Source organism: Eriocheir sinensis, chromosome 20, assembly GCF_024679095.1.
Source record: "Eriocheir sinensis breed Jianghai 21 chromosome 20, ASM2467909v1, whole genome shotgun sequence".
Taxonomy (NCBI): Eukaryota; Metazoa; Arthropoda; class Malacostraca; order Decapoda; family Varunidae; genus Eriocheir; species Eriocheir sinensis.
The window spans coordinates 14,142,404-14,164,312 of record NC_066528.1 but is presented as its reverse complement, the minus strand read 5'-3'; the positions used below and the strand labels follow the sequence as shown (position 1 = coordinate 14,164,312).

At 45.9% G+C, this 21,909-nt stretch overlaps 2 protein-coding genes across 4 annotated transcripts in view; both read left to right on the top strand.

Annotated features, from left to right (window-relative positions):
• The window catches only part of LOC127001212 (uncharacterized), a 348,018-nt gene that overhangs the window by 40,491 nt on the left and 285,618 nt on the right, over positions 1 to 21,909 (top strand). The window contains exon 2 of the mRNA XM_050865441.1: positions 14,285 to 14,371. The gene's annotated coding sequence lies outside the window, so the exon portion shown is untranslated. The remainder of the gene's footprint in view (positions 1 to 14,284; positions 14,372 to 21,909) is intronic.
• LOC127001211 (DNA-directed RNA polymerase II subunit RPB2-like) lies at positions 1,063 to 11,579 on the top strand. Of its 3 annotated transcripts, none has more exons than XM_050865438.1 (2): positions 1,063 to 2,383; positions 6,872 to 11,579. In XM_050865438.1, exon 2 carries the CDS (start codon positions 7,010 to 7,012, stop codon positions 11,333 to 11,335), a length of 4,326 nt encoding a protein of 1,441 aa, XP_050721395.1. In that variant the 5' UTR covers positions 1,063 to 2,383; positions 6,872 to 7,009; the 3' UTR covers positions 11,336 to 11,579. The 3 variants fall into 3 exon arrangements, with proteins under 3 accessions (XP_050721395.1, XP_050721394.1, XP_050721393.1); XM_050865437.1 differs by having other exon boundaries at positions 6,868 to 11,579; XM_050865436.1 differs by having other exon boundaries at positions 6,856 to 11,579.

The following is a 21,909-nucleotide window of genomic DNA, read 5'->3' as shown; positions in this document are numbered from 1 at the left end:
AAACTGTGATGCCCCCAAACTGTGATGTCCCCAAACTGTGATGTCCCCAAAATGTGATATCCCAAACTGTGATGTCCCAAAACTGTGATGTCCCCAAACTGTGATGTCCCCAAACTGTGATGTCCCAAACTGTGATGCCCCAAACTGTGATGTCCCCAAACTGTGATGTCCCCAAACTGTGATGTCCCCAAACTGTGATGTCCCCAAACTGTGATGTCCCAAACTGTGATGTCCCCAAACTGTGATGTCCCCAAACTGTGATGTCCCAAACTGCAGTATACCCAACCCATTCCCCTCCCCCCGCCCCACCGTCCCCCCAAAAAACAACTTGCATTAGTATATACTTGTCTTTTTGTAGGTCAATAATAGCTAGAAATAGGTATAAAAAATGTCCTAGTTTGAGAATGTAAATGCAATAACCTTTTTTGCTAGGGACGATATTACAAACATTTTTTTTGAGCTGAAGTGCTGATCTTATTTGTCTTTTTGTGTGTGTGTGTTTTGTGATCCTTGATAATCATTGAATGCGACAATTTTCACCTTCCCGTCTCTGTAAACACCAGCTTGTCTCTTTCTGCCCGTCTGGTTAATAATCTGTCTATCCCTTCCCCTATCTACGCATATACCAGTCTGTCTTTCGTCCTGTCTACCCATTTACCAGTCCGTCTGTTCCCATGTCTACGCATATACCAGTCTTTCCCTCTACCTATCCGTCCAGTCATCCCTCCGTCCACCTTTCTCCGCGTAAACCAGTCTCTCCCTCTACCTGTCTACCCAATTATCCACCCGTCTGTTCACCTGCCTGTTCACCTGTCCACCCGTCAAACTATTTTTCGTGGGATGCAGAAAAATGCTTTATTACGCTTCCTTGAACAGCGGGATGAACCAGGAGTGTGCAGCGAAGTCCAGGGCGAGAGAGGGTGGTTGTGGGGGTGGAGGGTGGATGGAGGGAGGGGTGGTAGAGGGGGGAGTGGAGAAGTGGGTGGAGGGGCGGGTGGTAGATGGAAGAAATGGAGAGGATGGTCAAAGTGGAGAAGTGGGTTAGGTGGAAGAAGCTGGAAGGGTGGTTGTGGGAGGTGGAGAAGCACATAGGTGGAGGGACGGATGGAAGAAGGAAGATGTATGTGGAGTTGATGTAGGGAGATTGAGTGGAGGAGGAGGAGGAGGAGATAGAAGGAAAAGGTTAGCGAAGAGGAAGAGATTATGTAACCATTTTCATCTTAGGAATCACTATATAGCAACAGTAATTTATAAAAAATGTCTATATAAACAACAGGAAAAGGAATTATTATTATTGTTATTATTATTTCTATTACTATTATCATTATCGTTTTTTATAAGTAGTAGGTAGTAGTGGTAGTAGAAGCAGTAGTAGTAGTAGTAGTAGTAGTATCATTATTATTATTATTATTATTATTATTATTATTATTATTATTATGAAACTCGTTATGATAAAGCTTACCCGGGATACAATAATTCTATACATAGCCTAATATGGTAACAACATGTATTTAGGTGATTTATTTGACGTCTGTTACGAGTATATTGGTGCAGAAAATCAATGTATTACTAAATGAGTGCATAAAAAATAACATCAAGGACACTAGGTAGAATAGAGCTTAGCCAGGACGCAATATTGAACGTATCTTATATTATGGTTCCGTGTGGCTAGCTTGGGTACATGACGCGACGCTTGGCCTACTGTAATGGGTACGTCTGGTGTGGGCAGTATGAGGTGGTGTGTTATGTATATTATAGTTAGGTGATGAGGATGTGTTGTTAAGGTAGCGATTGCCATGACGAGAGGTGATGAATGGCAACTGAGATATTGAGATTCAGAAATAGAAATAGCGACTCGTACAATGTTACCATATTATCGTACTCAGCACATTATACTTCCCGGCTTCGTACCCATAAGTATTGCAAACAGACAACAATAATTAACCATTTTAACAGTAACTTGAGTTAGATAACGTTATTTGTGTGGGTACGGAAGTTTTGGGTCCTGAAACTGATTAATGTGATGTTTTAAGTACGACAATTTGGGAACGCTGGCGGCGAGCGGGCGAGGTGAAGGCTACCAACCTCACCGACGGCTCACATAAACACTAACCTATCAAACACTACCTTCCAGCATTCCATGACACGCTATATATATTCCACACTCTCAAATAACCCTTTTTTCAATTATACGAAACAAAACTATAGTAGAATCAATATCTAGACCGTGCTTATTGCTGTTGCTAGTTGTATTTATTTTTCGCATAACTGGTAATCATGGCAGTGACAGAGACACGTGGACGGCGGGGTCTGTAGTGGTGTTGTGCTTCGTGTCTTGCTTATTATCATCGTCATAACCACATCGAGAGGTTCTGTGGACGTGGTGAATACCGGTAGTGTGTGGTAAGGGCGTGGTGGTAGTGTAGTCGCTGTTGTGTGTGGTGGTCCTCACAGCCCTCCCCACTACCAGGTGTTTGAATTTTGTTGAAGGGGAGATGAATATTATCTATTATTTCTTATCATCACTTATATATGTATGATGCGCCGGTAAAACTAGAGAAGTACAACAGTATATGAGGCCTTGGAAAGGTTATTATTCTCGTGGGGTCAATATTGCAGGCGCGTAGTGACCCCATATTTACCCTAAGCGGTTCAGGGGCCATGTCTCACAGTTTTTCGAATATAACATTTAAACAAAGCGTCGGACAAGGATGGTATTTTGGGAGACGATGATTGAGACCCTGACCTAATTGGCAAAAATAGGCTTGGGTGCCAAATGTGGATGATCACGGCACTTGTAAGAGTAACTTTAAGGTAAACATCACTAAAATATACAGGCACGGGTAGCGAGGCTAGGTGCCGTCATGGATGCACCGCCTCTCGTTCAATGTAACGTTTTACTATGAAGTAGTAGTAATCATTGACTCAACCGGTAGTTTCTCTCTCTCTCTCTCTCTCTCTCTCTCTCTCTCTCTCTCTCTCTCACACACACACACACACACACACACTAGCTCAGCCCTATACATAGGGGTGATGCTCATTTGAGAATATTATATATTTGCGAAAAAGTTTCACCCGCAGGAAATTACTTATCCTTTACATGGAAAATACGGTCTTTAGTACAACATGCTATAAATATATAACATAGTGTAGTGACTGAACTATTGTTGCTGTGTGTGTGTATGTGTGTGTGTGTGTGTGTGTGTGTGTGTGTGTGTGTGTGTGTGTGCGCGCGCGCGAGAGAGAGAGAGAGAGAGAGAGAGAGAGAGAGAGAGAGAGAGAGAGAGAGAAAACTGCCGTTTGAGTAGGTGATGACCATTACGTCATAGTTACACGTCACATGGACGTCACGAATGAGAGGCGGTGCATACATGATGACGGCACCTAGCCTCGCTACCCGTGCCTGTATATTTTAGTGAGTTGCCTCCCTTAAAGTTACTCTTACAAGTGACGTAATCATCCACATTTGGCACACAAGCCTATTTTTGCCAATTAGGTCGGGGTCTCAATCATCGTCTCCCAAAATACCATCCTTGTCCGACGCTTTGTTAAAATGTTAATTTTGAAAAACTGTGAGACATGGCCCCCGAAACGCATAGTAACCTAACTTAACCTACCTAACGGGGGTCGCCACCCTCGAACCCCCTCCTATTTTCCGGAAGTCGTTTGTTACTGCACTTCATTCATAGATATAAAAATTAAAAAAATCAATATTGCAAGTATTAACTTCGCAAGAGGTGGCTACCCTCTCGTCAATATTACCCCGCTAGCCTACTATTCTCGCCACATACAACCTTGTCTATTTGTCAACAGAGAGGCATTAATGATACGGTATATTTTTCTTTAATAAATGAGTACGTACGTAAGTGCATATAGTAAACATTTACAAGGTGGTATTGATGAACAGACCGTGGCAGGTGGGTAGGAATTGGGGGACTTTCACATCTCACTGACATGGAGAGGGTATCATTGTGTGTGTGTGTGTGTGTGTGTGTGTGTGTGTTATAAAAAATCTGCACAGAGGAAATATGTTGCAGTCATTGTCACGCCCTTCTAACAATAAATAGTTCTACCTCCTTTCCATAAAACTGTTCATATTGGTCCATCCGTCTCTCTCTCTCTCTCTCTCTCTCTCTCTCTCTCGGCTGATCCAGAAGCACAAATAAACTCTTAATTTATCTATCTGTCCATCAATCTAACCATCTACTATCTATCCCTGTGTTTATCTATGTATATCTAGCAATCAATTTGTTCATATATGTATTATCTATGTATTTATACTACACACTAATTTTCAATAATGTGTGTATGTATTCGTTTACTAATATATGTTTATGCATATATGTATTTTTACTAGGATGAATGAAGAATGCCCAGTTAAAATATCTGTTTATTATTTATGTGCTTATATTACAAACTATTTCTTTCTTATTATCAAGTGTATTCGTTAGTGCATAGCCTATATATAATCATTTATGCATGTACAGGATTTTTTTTTTTTTTTTTTACAGCAGAGGAGACAGTGCAAGGGCGTAAAAAAAAAGCCCTCTACTTACTGCTCCTTTAGTCTAATATAATTTTGATTTAGTCTAATATAATATAATTTAGTCATATAATTTAGATATGTGTTTTAACTTTTATATATCATTAGAATAAAAAATAAGAATAATGAGTATGATGAGGAGATGAGGCGTCAGCGTTGATGGAATGAGGGTTACACGAAAGGCAAGGTATTACGAGGCAGGCCAAGGAGGTGTGTGTCGGCGGGGGCAGGTGTGAGGTGCAGGTGACAGCCCCATTAAGTCCTGCTGTGCCGTGACGCCTTGGGTTTCCGCCTCATCTCCGGAGCCCATACAGCTAAGACGAGGAGAGTTATTGGTCCGCGACGCTCACGACACCTACAGGCCTTATATCGTGTGTCGGAACCAGGTCATCTACTTCTTCAATCTCCCCTTTTTAACCCCTCCGCTGCGACAGGCCCGGATTTGGCTTTCACTGGTAGCCTGGTAACATATAGTCCCAGGTCTTTCTCTGCCTCTGTGGTGGATAGTGGAGTGTTTCCCATGTGGTATTGGTGTGTTGGATATCCCTTCACTGGTTGCCTGGTAACATATAGTCCCAGGTCTTTCTCTGCCTCTGTGGTGGATAGTGGAGTGTTTCCCATGTGGTATTGGTGTGTTGGATATCCCTTCACTGGTAGCCTGGTAACATATAGTCCCAGGTCTTTCTCTGCCTCTGTGGTGGATAGTGGAGTGTTTCCCATGTGGTATTGGTGTGTTGGATATCCCTTCACTGGTAGCCTGGTAAAATATAGTCCCAGGTCTTTCTCTGCCTCTGTGGTGGATAGTGGAGTGTTTCCCATGTGGTATTGGTGTGTTGGATATCCCTTCACTGGTAGCCTGGTAACATATAGTCCCAGGTCTTTCTCTGCCTCTGTGGTGGATAGTGGAGTGTTTCCCATGTAGTATTGGTATGCTGGATTTCCCCTCCCAAGGTGCATGACTTTACATTTTTCTTCATGGATTTGTAGCAGCCACTTTTTGTTCCATTCCTGTAGCTTGGTGATGTCCTCTTGTAGGAAATCCGCATCCAAGGGGTTAAACGTCACTGATTATAGTTCTCCTTCCTCTTGTGACTCGGCCCCATTTTCTCAGACGCTTTCATCTCTTACAACAATTATTTCCAAAGGCCACAAAGGAAGTTAGTTGGGTTCTCATGAGTGTTTTTCATATTCATGGTGCAGAAGCCTTGTCGAACTATCATTAGGCTCACAAAACTACCCATGGAAATACCCACCACAACCTCTACGAAGGCCTTTTCAAATGTGGGTGCGTTCGTCCGTAAATGTTTGAAAATATGGTCCTTTTACTTACCTTGTTCGAGAATTCAGATCTTAGACTTAACATGCGTTTTTAGACTTATCTCGTTTGAAAATTTGGACATTACTTATCTCGTTTGAAAATACGGATCTTACTTATTTCGTTTGAAAATACGGATCATACTTATCTCGTTTGAAAATAAGGATCTTACTTATCTCGTTTGAAAATACGGATCATACTTATCTCGTTTGAAAATACGGATCATACTTATCTCGTTTGAAAATACGGATCTTACTTATCTCGTTTGAAAATACGGATCATACTTATCTCGTTTGAAAATACGGATCATATTAATTTTAGAATATCTCGTTTGAAAATACGGATCTTTAGATCGTTTGAAAATACGGATCATACTTATCTCGTTTGAAAATACGGATCATACTTATCTCGTTTGAAAATACGGATCATACTTATCTCGTTTGAAAATACGGATCATATTAATTTTAGACTATCTCGTTTTGAAAATACGGATCTTTAGCTCGTTTGAAAATACGGATCATATTTAGACTATCTCGTTTGAAAATACGGATCTTTATCTCATTTGAAAATACGGATCATCGATTTATTTCGTTTGAATATGAAGATTTTATAATTATCTCGTTTAAAAATATGGACCTTAGACATAACTCTATTTTCTTGATGCACACTTCTTAAGACTAGACACAGGCTGTCACTATCTCTACAACTTTTGACATCCCAAACGTCCTCCTAACCTTATGTCACTCTCTTCTGTTTGTCACATTTAACTCTGACTGCCCTCCACTAGTGACCAACACAGAGAACTCACGCATCCAAAACGACATCAAGAGCTGTGCTGAAAGGCCTCTCTTATCATGAGAAATAAAATAACACACACACACACACACACACACACACACACACACACACACACACACACAGTAGTGGGCATGTAGGATATAGTGTAGGGATGGTAGATGTGGTCCAGGCGGGAAGAACTGATTCGAGTTGCCTAAAGCTTCTCCGTCAGGCAGACTGGAGTTGGCTACGCGTGCTGCCTCGAGCTGGTGGTGCAGAGGCCCGGAAGCAACAGCCGGTACAAGCAAAACTACTCTCCTGCCCAAGGTAGTGTGTCCTTGCCCCCGGCGGAGTGGGGTTCCTCGCCCGCCAAGATGCCTACGACCTTGCTGGACCTGCTTTGGCGGGACGCGATGGGCAGCGTCCCCGCCAAGAAGCGGCAGAAAGGAAAGCCGTGCAAGAAGAGCCTGACTGCCTCTCGTGGCGGGGAGGCAGCGGTTGAGAACTTGAGGAAGAAAACGAAAGCTGAATCTGATGAGGAAGCAATGAAGGAAAACCTGCAAGTCACCCTTAATGAGGAGGAAAAGGCTTTAGCTACTTCCAGGGAGGGCGCGGCGCGGAAGGCCCCTCCGCCCCGCTGGAGGAAGCGAAACTTCGCCACGCGCATCAAAAGGAATTGGTTCCGAAGAGCAAAGAAGCTGAAGTCGACGTTTGAAGTGCTGCCCAAATTCATAGATCATCATTATCATCAGAAGCAGCAGCAGCAAGAGGAGGAGAAACAGCAAGCAGTGCCAGGAGAGACTGTGGTGCCCGCCGAGGAGGTGCGGCAGCTGGTGAGTCGCCTGGTGCTGCGGGAGCACGGCCTGGTGGACGCCGTGCTGGACAGTTACAACACCTTCCTGAACGAGCTGACGCGGGCGGAGACGCTCTTCACGCACGAGCACAAGAACAAACACGGCAGCCACGAGGTGCGGCTGGCGGACGTGGCTCCCGGCGCGGTGCGGCACACCCCTCTGCAGTGCCGTTTGGAAAAGCGCTGCTACGTGCTACCGCTCACCGTGCAGGCGTCCTACCGCTGGCTGAACGCCCAGGGCGCCCCTGTGCGGGCCTTCGCCCACCGCGTGGTGCTGGGCGAAATGCCCCTCATGGTGGGCTCCCGGCTGTGCCCCACGGCCGCCATGACGGCCGAGGAAAGGGTTGCCGCCGGCCAGCAGCCCGACGAGCCCGGCGGCTATTTCATCGTGGACGGCGTCGAGAAGTTCATCCCGTTCCAGAGTGTGCTGATTAAGAACAGCCCGATGGTGGTGCGCTGCTCGGGCCTAGAGGGGCAGAGGTTCAGCCACAAGTGTTACGTGCTGAGCAGCGTCAGCGGGATAGACACGCACTGCACGGCCGTGCTGGCGACCAGAAAAGACACGCTGCAGGCCAGGCTACGGCTGGGCCGTAGCGGCACCGTGGTGCTGCCCCTCAGCACGGTGCTGGCCGCCACGGGGATCCACGAACACCACAAGACCTTGGAGGAGACGGAGTCCGTGCAGTTCCTGCGGCAGACACTTGCCACCATGCTGCCGCCCGGGGTTCAGCACCAGCAGCAGCGGAACAAGGGACGCCAGGAGCCCCTGACGCGCCACATCTTCAGGGGCCACGACGGAGTCACGTCCTCGGTGGCCGCAGCCATTCTGGACTACCTCGGGGATGCCAAGCAGCTGCTTGGTGTGACGCAGCAGGACCTTCAAGGGATTCACGACAAGTGTGAGAGGAGCGCCACGCGCCACGCGGTGCTGCTCAGGATCGCCGCCAAGTACGGCCAGACGAAGGAGAAGGAGGAGCAGCAGGTCAGGCGACGGTTGGCGGCCCTGAAGCAGGTGATGCTGCAGGGATGTGAGGATGTGCCGCACTTGGCCCGGATGGCGCGGGCCGCCGTGACTCTGCCCGCCAGGCACGAGGCTCAGAAGGCCGTGAAGCAGGCAGCCAAGGGCCCCTGGAGGAGGGAGCGCCTCGACGATGTGCTGCAGCGGGCGTTGGTGCCCCACGTGGGGGGCGGCCTGTTCCAGCGAGCCTTTTACCTGGCCTACTTGACCAACCAGCTGCTGCTGAATCTGTGCGGCAGGCGCGCGGACGACGATCCGCTGCACTTGGGCAATAGGTTGCTGCTGACGCCCGGTGCGCTCAACAGACGCTTGTTCGATTCTGTATTGCAGCCATTGCTGCAGCGAGCCAGGGACACCTTCCAGCGTAAGTGCGAAGCGCGCGGCGCCATCTTCCCCGAGGAGCTGAGCCACGTGGAACTGTTCCAGGACGACTCGTGTTCGGCCGCCGCCGGCCTCGGCCAACGCCACAAGATTATCTCGGAAAAGTACGACCTCCTCAACATCTTCCACTTCCAGCACAACGTGGTGGGCGAGGCCATGTGCCGGGCGTTCCGCACGGGCAAGTGGGGCGCCATGACGAGCGTGACACAAAATTTGCAGCGGCTAAACTACATGCAGTACTTGTCCCAGATGCGCACCGTCAACGGCGACGCCAAAGTGCTGAACGGCAAGGACTCACGGCCCCACGAGCTGCACACCAGCACTGTCGGCTTCCTGTGTCCGATAGAGACACCCGAGAGCGAGCACGTGGGCCTCACGGAGCACTTGGCCATCGGGGCTTCGGTGTGCAACAAGGTAGACGCCACACATCTGCACAAGGTCCTGCAGACGCTGCCGGTGACTCTGTTTGCAGCCGGCCGTCAGTGGCCGGCGCCGGACCGGATGGGCAAGGTGTTCCTGGACGGCCGCTGGGTGGGCAACGCCAAAGTTCCGCTGAGGCAGGTGCGGGAGCTGCTGCTGCAGCACCGCCGCCGCCACGGCCTGCACCTCGGCGTGCACCTCAGGCACCATGACCTGCACCTCGACGCCTCGGGGGGCAGAGCGGTGCGGCCCCTCCTGGTGGTGCTTGGCGGCGCCCTCACCGCCACCCCCGACGACCTGGCAGGCCTTCGTGGCGACCGCTGCTCTTTGGACGACCTGTGGCGGAGGGGCGTCGTGGATTTCCTGGACCCGAAGGAGAACAGCGAGGCGTTCATCGCCGAGAAGCCGGGCAGCCTCGGTCTGGCGGGCGTGGACTATTGCCAACTGCTGGCCGTGTTGAGCCACGGCGTGGTGAGTGCCGCCACGCCCGCCGCCACCAACAACCCTGGCGTGCGGCGCCTCGGGTCGTGCAAGATGCAGAAGCAGGCGATGGGGCCGTCTGTGCTGTCTGAGGCCCTGGCGCACAGGGGCACGTACTCGGTGCTCAAGACGCCCGAGATGCCCCTCGCCCTGCCCGCCTTCATTTTGGAGCAGCCCAACGCACGCCTCATGTACGCCGGCCAGTCAGCCCTCACCGCCGTGCTGGCCGTGCGCGGTCTCAACCAGGAGGACGGCCTCGTGTTTAGTCGCGGCGCCGTTGACAGGGGTCTGTTCACCAGCTGCCACTCCCACACATACTGCATATGCGAGCCACACCTCGGGGCCGTGGTGGTGAGCCGCGCCGAGGTGGGGCGGCGCATTGCCGGCGGTGCGGTGCTCATCACATGCAAGAACAAACGCGACCACGTCCTGGTGCAGAATACCCACGGCCCCGGCACGGTGGTGAGCAGCGTCATGCGTCGCCTGCCAGACGGCCGCGTGCTGCACGAGGTGGTGACCCTGGAGGAGCGGCGGCCCGAGGTGGGGGACAAGTTTGGGACGCTCAACGGCCAGAAGGGCGTCATCTGCGGCATCCTACCTGACCACCAGCTGCCCCGGCTGGAGGACGGACGCACGCCGGATGTCTTCATCAGTCCACACAGCTTCCTTGATCGCCAGACCGTCGGTTTCTTCGTGGAGGGCATCCTGAACACCCTCGCCCTGCACCGAGGCACCCAGCTGGACGCCACCAGCATAGACGCCGGCTGGGACCTGCCGCGAGCCCAGGAGGCCCTGCGTAAGGCGGGTCTCTCCTCCTCAGTGTCGGTGCGCAGTGCCGGCGGCAAGCCGCTGGGCCGCGTGTTCTGCGCGCCGATCTTCTTCATGCGGCTGAAGCACCGGGCCGTGCTGAAGTGCCACGCGCGGCACGACGGCCCGCTGGACCCGCTCTTCAGGCAGCCGCAGGAGGGCCTGGCGCAGGGCGGCGGCCTGAGGCTGGGCGAGATGGAGGTGTCTGCCCTGGTGAGCCACGGTGCCGCAGACTTGGTGCAGATGTTCCTGCACGACCAGAGTGACGGCATGCAGCTGCCCTACTGCAACGCCTGCCACAGGTGGGCCAGCACGATGGCTGAGTATGCCAGCTGCCGCAGGTGTCTCAGAACTGACAGCCTCGTACTGAGGAAGACTAACTATCCCTTCAGGTATTTCGAGGAAAGCCTGGCGCTGCAGAACCTTAAGTTAGTGCAGCTCGGCCGTGGGCAGTACCCCGGCAGCCTCGGCGTGCAGTACGAAGCCTCGGACCTATCCTCGCAGTCGTCTGGCGAGGAGGGCGAGTGGCAGCCCGGGGACGAGGAGCCGCTGCAGGAGGCGATGGAGACGGTCATCAAGAACAGCTGGCGAGACGACCTTCTACTGGATGTGGGCGGCGCCGGCCCAGTGTCCGCCTCTCCGGCCGTGAGGGAAGCATCTTCAAAAGGCGCCTGGAGCCCGACGCAGGAGTCCACGCAGGAGGAGGAGGACGCTGCCTCCAGTGAAGGAACGAGTGAGTGACGGCGTGTCCCTCGTGAAGGAGGAGGAGTCACGGCGCCTTACCATTACCTGATGGCGTTATAACAGTATTCATACACGGACTTTGTTTCTTCTTTTAATAGCTACATTGACTTTGTTGAAGATCGAAGTATAGTAAACGGATTGCACGATACATTTGCTTTATTATGTCATTGAGTTTATTGTGTTGATGAGATATTATCAAAGGAAGAAACTCACTTTGATGCGTTTGAAATTACCTCAGAGAATAAATCTATAAAGTTTTTAATTGTTTCGTTTGATATGCCTTAAATTTAGATGATTACGGATAGCAATAGCAATATACATGGAAGTCTTGATAACTTATTTTATGGTTCAGTACTAACTTTATCCTCTCTTCTCCCCTCGCACCCTCTACCTTGAACACAAAACCTCTGCTAATCAAGGCCAGGTGCACGACTCTTCCTCTGACTGCCTCTAATTGGTCCTTTCAAAAGCAAGTCACGATTCGACCTTTTTTCTCTACCCTTGAACTTAGCAAAGGTGTGATTCATGTATTCAACTTGACTTCTTTTAGCATTTTATTTTTAGTATTTTATTTCTCTCCCATTTGCTGTTTTTCTTTCTCCAAGTTCTCTCCAGTTTCTCTTCACCCATTTTTTTCATCTCCCAATTTCCACATTCAGTCTCATCTTCCAATTTCCGCATTAATAGTCTCATCTCTCAATTTCCACATTCAGTCTCATCTCCCAATTTCCACCTTCCATTCTTTTTTTTCATCTCCCAAGTTCCACATTCAGTTTATCGTCTCTGTATGTCTGTCATCTTCCACAATTTTATCCTATTTCCTATTTATTTCCTGATTATTCCGTCTCTTCTGTTTATCTGCCTGTTTCGTGAAAAGTTTAATTCTCTCTCTCTCTCTCTCTCTCTCTCTCTCTCTCTCTCTCTCTCTCTCTCTCTCTCTCTCTCTCTCTCTCTCTCTCTCTCTCTCTCTCTCTCTCTCTCTCTCTCTCTCTCTCTCAGGTGGGTGCACAGTACAGGTCAAAGCTAATTAACACGGCAGGTACGTAGGCAGGTGTTTACTGGCATTACCTGGAGATAATTAGTGGAGGAGAGGTTGTGTGTTCCCTCCACCCCCCCCCCCTCCCCCTTCCCCCGTTCTCTCTCATCTCTCTCTTTACCTCTCTCTCTCGGTCGCTCTGTCTTGCATTCACTCTCTTCTCTATGTATGTTTGTTTGTTTGTGGACTCTAAAATTTTTAACACCCTCCCTTTCTGTCCTTCCAGTTCTATAATCTATACTTTCTCGTCCTCTTTCTCCTCCTTTCTATCTCATCGCTTTCACTTTCTCTTTCTCGGCGTCTCAGGTGTTTGGGGGCTGATGAACAGGTGGCAATTAGTGTCCGAACTCTTCCCTCTCTACCTGCTTCGTCTCCTAATAATAATAATGATAATAATAATAATAATAATAAAAATAATATCCTGAACACCTCCACAGCTTTCCCTAATTACAGGTGGATTTAAACTCACTTCTAGCTCTCACAGGTAAACATTTTTTGCACTGAGCTAGCAAGACTGACAGGTGACACTTCAGACTTACCTGGGGAGTCACACCACGCCAGGTAGAGGAGAAAGGTGAACAAAAAAACAATCCAGAATATATAATTACAGAGCTGGAGTTGATGGACGGTGCGTAGGAGAGGAATATTAGGTGAAGTTAAGGAAAGGTCAGAGAGGAGGGAGTTTGATATGAAGTGTGTGGGAGAGGGGAAAAAAGAAAGAAAAGTGGAATCATTTGAGGATGATGTTGGTGACTGAATGGAAGGTGAATTTAAGGAGAAAGTACGAGAGAAATGATAACATGTGTAGAGAGGTGGAATAAGATAATGAAAGAGTTTGATGTGGGTGAATGAATGGAAGGATAATTTAGAGAGAAAATAAGATAATGTGTGAAGCGAAAGTACAGTGAAGGAAAAGTGGAATAATTTGTGGATGTTGAAAATGGACAGTGGAAGGAGAAACTAAAGAATGAAAGGGAATTTTTTTTAATATATGAGAGGAAAGTGCCGTGAGAGAAAAGTGGTATAATTTGAGGTTGATGAAGGAAATGGCGAATGGATGAGTGAGGCGAAAGTACAGTGGAGGAAAGGTGGAAACATTTGTGGATGTTTAAGATGGAGAGTGGAAGGAGAAACCAAAGAATGAAAGGGAAGAAATTATAGGGTGTGGAAGGTGTGGGGTGGGTGAGTGGGTGGTGGATTGGGGATCGACTGATGGTCGACGCTCACCAGTGAATCGAATTGCTCATGGTCATTTGTCGAGTTTGTTAAAATCAATCACAACCTCACACCTGACACACACCTTCTAGCCTGAGTTGCTGAGCAGATGAGCTGGGGGGGGATGGGCCTGGGTGGTCAGCCACTATATAACCCGCGCCGCAACCGCACCACGCCGGGGCCTGCCTCTGAGCAACACCGAAGAGGCAGAATATGCCTACGGTGCATATGGGCTAACACGTAAAAAAAAAAAAAAAAAAAAAAAAATAGTATGTGAGAGAAATTTGAGGTTGATGAAGGAAATGGCGAATGGAAGGAAAAATTAAAGAGATAAAAAAGAAAAGAAAATGACGTGCGGAGAAAGATTTAATAATATGAGGAGAAAAAGGTTGATGTGGGTGACTGAATGGAAGGGGAAACTAAATAGAAAATAAGAGGAAGAGGAAAATAACACTGTAATTATAGAAAGATGAAAGGAAAAAGATGGAAATAAAGAGACAGGGAAATGATAATCTAGGCTGAAAGGAAAATCTGTAACACACACACACACACACACACACACACACACACACACACACACACACACACACACACACACACACAACGAATAACATATACTCACCTAATTTATGTGTGCACTGAAGATATTATTAGAGTCAAACATTTTACAGAACTTTTTTTTTCTTCATATTCAGATGGGCCGATTCTTCAAGTCTTCAGCCACGCTCCCTTGCACACCTGGTCTTAATGAGGAGGGGGGCGTCACCTGTGTTGACCTGCCCGTGAGTAGCTGTTCTTCATCATCATCATCATCATCATCATCATTAGTTTGTTTCCCTTCAAGCCGCAGAACAAGAGTAAGGTCGTGAGCGTTGTTTCTTAGAGGTTGTCAGAGAGAGAGAGAGAGAGAGAGAGAGAGAGAGAGAGAGAGAGAGAGAGAGAGAGAGAGAGAGAGAGAGAGAGAGAGAGAGAGAAAGTAACCTCGTCGCTTTGGTGGATGGGTGAAAACGTGATTAAGACCCGTATTGTAAAGCTTTCAATGATTTCCAAAAGCCACAAGACATTAGACGGGTCCTCATAAGTGTATTTCACCTTCACGGTCCAGAAGCCTCCTCGTCAAACTATCACCAGGCTCACCAAACTACCCATGGAAATACTAACAGAACCTCTACGGAAGCCTTACCAAATGTAGGTGTGTGTGAGTCCCGAAATGGTTGGGAATACGCGCCTGGAGTGTTTGAGGATTTGTGAGAGGATAACGAAGTCCTTTGTGCTGGTTGGGAATTCTACAGCGTTCCGTGTTCCTGGATTTGGTTGTGGCGGTGGTGGTGGTTGTGTTGGTGGTGGGGAAGGAAGTAGAGGGGTGGGAGTGATGATAGTTTGTTCAGGCCGTTGTGGAGTTGTGATGATACCGGCTGTTGGGAAAATGTATATCAGTGGGTCGTGTTCTTAAAGTGTCGTGGCGGTGGTGGTGGTTGTGTTGGTGGTGGGGAAGGAGGTAGAGGGGTGGGAGTGATTGATAGTTTGTTCAGGCCGTTGTGGAGTTGTGATGATACTGGCTGTTGGGAAAATGTATGTCAGTGGGTCGTGTTCTTAAAGTGTCGTGGTGTTGGGTTTGGTGGGGGAGGAAGTAGATGGGTGGGAGTGATTGATAGTTTGTGATACCTGTTGGGAAAAATATATCAGTGGGTCGTGTTCTTAAAGTGTCGGCTGTTGGGAAAATGTATATCAGTGGGTCGTGTTCTTAAAGTGTCTCCCTCGCTGTAAAAAAAAATAATAATAAATAAATAAATAAATAAATCGGCCCTTACAATGACCAATTCTTGCAGGAGATAGTTTTCTCTTCCCAGATTCCCCCTTACCATTTTCTCCCTCACCCTAGTTTCCCCTCTCGGCCCCGTCCCAAAGTTTCATTTTTCCCGGCACAAGTTACAGGCTGGAGGGGAATGGCCCAGACCCCGACACACGGCTTGTAATTACAGGTGTAGCTCATCCAGGCAGGTGTGTGGCAGATGTGTGGCATAGGGCAGGGGCGCGCCTCGGGACAGGATCGAGTCGTATAACTGGTGGAGGTCTGGCCGTCGAGGAGATTGGGAGGAAGAGGAGGAAACAGGGAAACATGGACGAGCAGGCAGCAGAAAGTCTGTCGGCTCATTGCTTTAGTAAATCCGTCAGCCACAGGAGTGACCAGCAGAAAGGATTAAAGCACTTCTGTATGTACTCGTGGATACATTCAGTTCACTCCCGACGCAGCAAAGTGACGACCGATGCGATTCCTGATTGTTTCCGCACTTACCACTCCTGCAGGAAGGCTGTTCCAGTGGCGGACAACTCTGTTCGAGAAATAACTCCTGCCGATATCTGTACTGCATCGCTTCGCTTGAATTGTTTTACCGTTGTTTCTTGTTCTCGGGTTAGTTTGTAGCGTGAAGAGTTTGGAGTGCTCGACATGCTCAACTTGTTCAGGTACTTGGAGAATTGTATCAGGTCTCCCCGCAGTCGTCTCTTTTCCGACGTGAAGAGGTTGAGTCGCTCGAGTCGCTCTTCCTAAGGTTGCGTCTTCAAGAGGAGGAGGAGAAGGAGGAGGAGGAGGATCAGGAGAGACAAGTAGAACAGATAGAACAAAGTATAATAAAAAAAAAATGAGAAGATGAAGGAAGAAAATAATGAATAAAAGAAAGGAAGAAGGGGAAGGGAAAAGGAAATAGAAAAAAGGAAGAAAGAGCATAAGGTAGAGGAAAAAATTAGACGGAAAATAGAAGAAATAGAAATAACGAAGGAGGAGGAGGAGGAGGAGGAGGATCATGAGAAATGGAGGAAAGACAAATAGAACAAAGAGAAATGAAAAATGAATAATATGATCAGATTAAGATAATGAAAAAAAAAGAGGAGAAAAAGGGGAAGGAAAAGGGAAAGAGGAAGCAAAAGCAGGAGGTGGAGGAAGAAAACATGAAACTGGAAAAAGAAGAATTAGAAAAAGGGAAGAAGGAGGAGGAGGAGGAGGAACAGGAGGAAGAAGAGGAAGAGGAAGAGGAGGAGGAGGAGGAGGAGGAGGATTAAAGTTAGGCAAGAGGTATTATATTCCCAATGGTGGAGAGAGAGAGAGAGAGAGAGAGAGAGAGAGAGAGAGAGAGAGAGAGAGAGAGAGAGAGAGAGAGAGAGAGAGAGAGAGAGAGAGAGAGAGAGAGAGAGAGGAACCTGTCTTAACCTGTCCGTCAGTCACTTTCCCCCTCAGCTAAATTAAGAAACCCAACCCTGTATATTATATCCCCCTACTTTACTTAACTTTACTTTTACTCTACTACTTTACCCTACTTTATTTTACTTACTTTATTTTACTTACTTATTTTACTACTTATTTTACTTTATTTAACTTTACCCTACTTAACCTTACTTTGATTTGCTTACTTTTTTTTCTAATTTATTATTTATACTTACTTTTTTTCCACTTTTACTTAACCATACTTTACCTACCATTTTTACTTCACCTTACTTTTTACTTTACCTTTATTTTTTATTTTTACTTACTTACCTTTTTTTTTTTTACTTTTTACCTTTTGCTTTTACTTTACATTGATTTATACTCTTACTTTTACCTACTTTACTTTACCTTACTTTACTTAATTTACTTTTTCTATTTTCTTTTTTTACTTTTACTTTTTTTACTTTTTGCTACTTTACTTTTTCTTTTTATAATCTAATATACTTTTTTCTCTAATATACTTTTTTACTTCCTTTTACTTTACCTTTTACTTAACCTGACTTTTTTTTTTTTACTCCTTTTTACTTTACTTTTTTACTTTATACTTTTTATTTTTTTACCTTTACCTTACTACTACCTTTACTACCTTTACCACCTTTTACTCCTTACCTACTTTTTACTTTTTTTTACTTTTTACTTTTTTTACCTTTACTTATTTACCCAATTTTGCATCTTAGCATTGTCTTTCTTACATCAATATCATTAGCATTCTGTGTGTGTCTGTGTATGAGGAAGGTTTGGACGGGGGGGGGGATGGAAGGGGGGGCAGGGGGGGGGCGGGGGTCAGGTAGGCCGTGCGTGAGTGACGGGCGCTGCACCTGGCTGGAAGGTGATTAATTAATGTGTCCCCACGGTGATCTTACCTGTGTGTGTGTGTGTGTGTGTGTGTGTGTGTGTGTGTGTGTGTGTTGTCTTTGTCTCTGTGTGCCTCTATGTTAATTTCTTTACTTATGAATCAATTTTTCTTACATTTAGTTCGTCATTTTTTGTTTTTGTTTTGTTTTCTGAGTTTTTTTATCTGTTTTATGTTTTTTTTTTCATGTTAGTTTTAATGTTTTTTTTTCTGTTTTTGTCATTTTTTTGTTTTTTCATGGTTTTGTTAGTTTTTTTTGTTTTATTATGTTTTCCTTTTTTCCTTTCGTTTTCTTGTGATCTTTTTCTCACACTCCACAACTGCATCCTTACATCTTCATTCGGTCTTCTTTATATCTATTCAATTTACGTCTCCTCAAATCATCTCTTCCTGTCTATTTTTCTTCATATTTGCTCAAAGTCTCCTCAAATCATCTTTTTCTATCTGTTTGTCTTCTTATTTATTCTATTCAAGTCTCCTCAAATCATCTACGTGTTCCTTCCTTTCCTTTTCTTCCCTTCCTTTAATTGTTTCCTCTTTCTCTGCTGTCAACAATCTCTCCTCTTTGTCTTCATATCTACTCAAAGTCTCCACAAATCATCTCTACCCGTCTGTTTGTCTTCATCTTTACCCTCTCTAAGTCTCTTCAAATCATCTACGTATTCCTTCCTTTATTTTTCTTCCCTTCCTTTAACTGTTTCCTCTTTCTCTGCTGTCAACAATCTCTCCTGTTTGTCTTCATATCTAAGTCTCCTCAGATCATCTTTACCTGTCTGTTTGTCTTCATCTTTACTCTCTCTAAGTCTCTTCAAATCATCTACGTATTCCTTCCTTTCTCTTTCTTCCCTTCCTTTAACTGTTCCCTCTTTCTCTGCTGTCAACAATCTCTCCTGTTTGTCTTCATATCTAATCTAAGTCTCCCCAAATCATCTCTACCTATCTGTTTGTCTTCATCTTTACTCTCTCTCTCTTCAAATCATCTACCTATTCCTTCCTTTCTCTTTCTTCCCTTCCTTTAACTGTTTCCTCTTTCTCTGCCGTCAACAATCTCTCCTCTTTGTCTTCATATCTACTCAAAGTCTCCACAAATCATCTCTACCCGTCTGTTTGTCTTCATCTTTGCTCCCTCTAAGTCTCTTCAAATCATCTACGTATTCCTTCCTTTCCTTTTCTTCCTTTCCTTTAACTGTTCCCTCTTTCTCTGCTGTCAACAATCTCTCCTCTTTGTCTTCATATCTTCTCAAAGTCTCCTCAAATCATCTCTACCTGTCTGTTTGTCTTCATCTTTACTCTCTCTAAGTCTCTTCAAATCGTCTACGTGTTCCTTCCTTTATTTTTCTTCCCTTACTTTAACTGTTTCCTTTTTCTCTGCTGTGAACAATCTCTCCTCTTTGTCTTCATATCTAAGTCTCCTCAAATCATCTTTACCTGTCTGTTTGTCTTCATCTTTACTCTCTCTAAGTCTCCTCAAATCATCTATGTATTCCTTCCTTTCCTTTTCTTCCCTTCCTTTAACTGTTTCCTCTTTCTCTGCTGTGAACAATCTCTCCTGTTTGTCTTCATATCTAAGTCTCCTCAAATCATCTTTACCTGTCTGTTTGTCTTCATCTTTACTCTCTCTAAGTCTCTTCAAATCATCTATGTATTCCTTCCTTTATTTTTCTTCCCTTCCTTTAACTGTTTCCTCTTTCTCTGCTGTCAACAATCTCTCCTGTTTGTCTTCATATCTGCGCCTCCTCAAATCATCTTTACCTGTATGTTCACCTGCCCGTCCACCTGTCCACCCAGCAGTGTCCACCCGTCCCACCTCAGCTCAGAACCCGAGGTAGTAAAGACTTCATTACTTCGCCCTGGAGACTTTGGGTTCTTCCAGTGTACTCCGTCTGGCTGGGTATGAAGGGAGAGAGGGAAGGGAAGAGGAAGGGAAGGAAAGAGGATAAGGATAGGTACAGGAGGGGTGAAAAGGAGCTTGATAACAGAGAAAAAGGAAAAAGGAAAGAAAGGATGAGGGTGAATAGAAGAGGTGTGAAGAGGGGATTGGTAACAGAAGAGAAAAAGGAGATAGGAAGAGAAAGGAGGAAGGTAGATAGACTTCAAGAGGAGTTTTATGAAAGTAGAGGAGAGAGGGAGGGAGGGAAAGAGGATGAGGGTGAATAGAAGAGGATTGAAGAGGAGATTGATAACAGAAGAGAAAGAGGAGACAGGGGGATAAGAGGAGGAGGAGGAGTAGAAGAGGAGTAAAGAGGGGATTGATAACAGAAGAGAAAGAGACAGGAAGGAAAGGAAGAAGAAGAGAGAAAGGAAGAAGAAGAAGAAAGAGGAAACGTTGATAAAGTAAAGACGAACACGGGGAAGAGAATGAAGGTGGAGATTGAAAACTGTAAAGGAAGAGGAAACCGATAAAGGAGGGGAAGGAGAGAGAAAGGAAAACAGAGAATAAGGAGAGGAAACATTGATAAAGGAAAGTAAAGACGAACACAGGGAAGAGAATTAGGGTTGAGATTGAAAACAGTAAAGGAAGAGGAAACAGATAAGGAAGGGAAGGAGAGAGAAAGGAAAACATAGAAGAAACAGGAAACAGAGATAAAGGAAGGGAAGAAAATATTAAAAACAGTAAAGGTAGAAGAAACAAAGGAAGGGAAGAAGAGAGGATTGGAAGGAATACGTAGAGAAAGAGAAAACATAGAAAAAAGAAGAGAAAAAGAAGAAGAGAGGAAGGAATGCAGAGTAGGAAGATGAAACACAAATAAAGGAAGAGAAAAAGAAGAGAGGAAGGAAAACACATATAAAGAAAGAGAAGAAGAAGAAGAAGATTGATAACAGTGGAGGAAGAAGAAGCAGATAAAGAAAGGGAAGAAGAAGAGGAAGAAAGACAGAGAAGGAAGAGAAAGCACAGACAGATAGGAAAAAGAAAGGAAGAAGTAGAAGATAGGAAGGAGTACAAATAAGGAAGAGGAGAAACGTAGATAAAGAAGAGGAAGAAGAAAAAGAAGAGAGGAAGGAACATAGAGAAAAAGAAGATGAGAAAAAGAAAAAGAAAAAGGAGAAGATAGAAAGGAATATAAACTTGGAAGAGGAAAAACGAAGATAAAGAAAAGAAAGAAGAAAAAGAAGATAGGGAGGAAAACAGAATAGGAAGAGGAGAAACGAAGACAGATAAAGGAATAGGAGAAGAAGAAGAAAAAGAGAGGAAGGAAAACAAAGAAGGAAAAAGAAAAGAAAGATAGACGAAAAAAAGAATGAAAGAGAGGAAGAAGAAAACAAAGAAATAGAGGCAAGGAAGAGGAGAAACACAGATAAATGAAAAGAAGGAAGAAGACAGAAAGGAATAGAGACAAAGAAGACGAAATATAAGGGAATGGAAGAAGAAGAAGAAGAAGATTGATAACAGTGGAGGAAGATGGAACAAAGGAAGGGAGGAAGAAGGGAAGAGAAAGGAAAACTGAGAAGGAAGAGGAAGAACATAGATAAAGAGAATGATAAGAGAAAGAGAAGAAGGAAAAGAGGAATAGGAAACACAGATTAAGAAAAAGAAGAAAAAGAAGAAGAACAGAGAAATGAAAGGAATAAACAGAAGAAGCAGGAAACAGATAAAGACAGGGAAGAGAGGAGAGAGAGAAAGGAACACAGAGAAATAGGAAACAGAGATAAACAAAAGGAAAAAGAATAACAGAAAAAGGAATAGAGGAGAAGGAAACAGCATCAAGAGACACACAGAAGAGGAAGAGAATGAAAAAGAAGAAGAAGAAGAACAAGAGCACACACACACACACACACACACACACACACACACACACACACACACACACACACACACAGGCCAAGATTGCGTCCCCCACACTCACGGATTACTTCGACCAAGGGAACACTGACCATCTCCCTTGTCCAACCCACCATACCTTGCCCATATATTCCCTTCCTCCCTTCCCCTCCTGCCGCGCCCTTCCTTCCCTAAGCTGACTGCCTTTACGAGGGGAAGGGAAAGGGAGAAAGGGAGAGGAATTAGTGCTTTGTGTCTCTCATATGCTATCGTGTCCCTTTCTTCTCCCTCCCTCCCTCCCCCCTGAGAAAAGAGGATTGAAAGGGAGGTGAGGGATAGGTGGAGAGTTCATGCTGGGGTGAGGGAGAGAGAAAGGGAGGAAGGGAAGGAAGGGAGGAGGGAAAACATGGAGGTAGGATGGGTAGGATAGGAAAAGGTTTGTTCT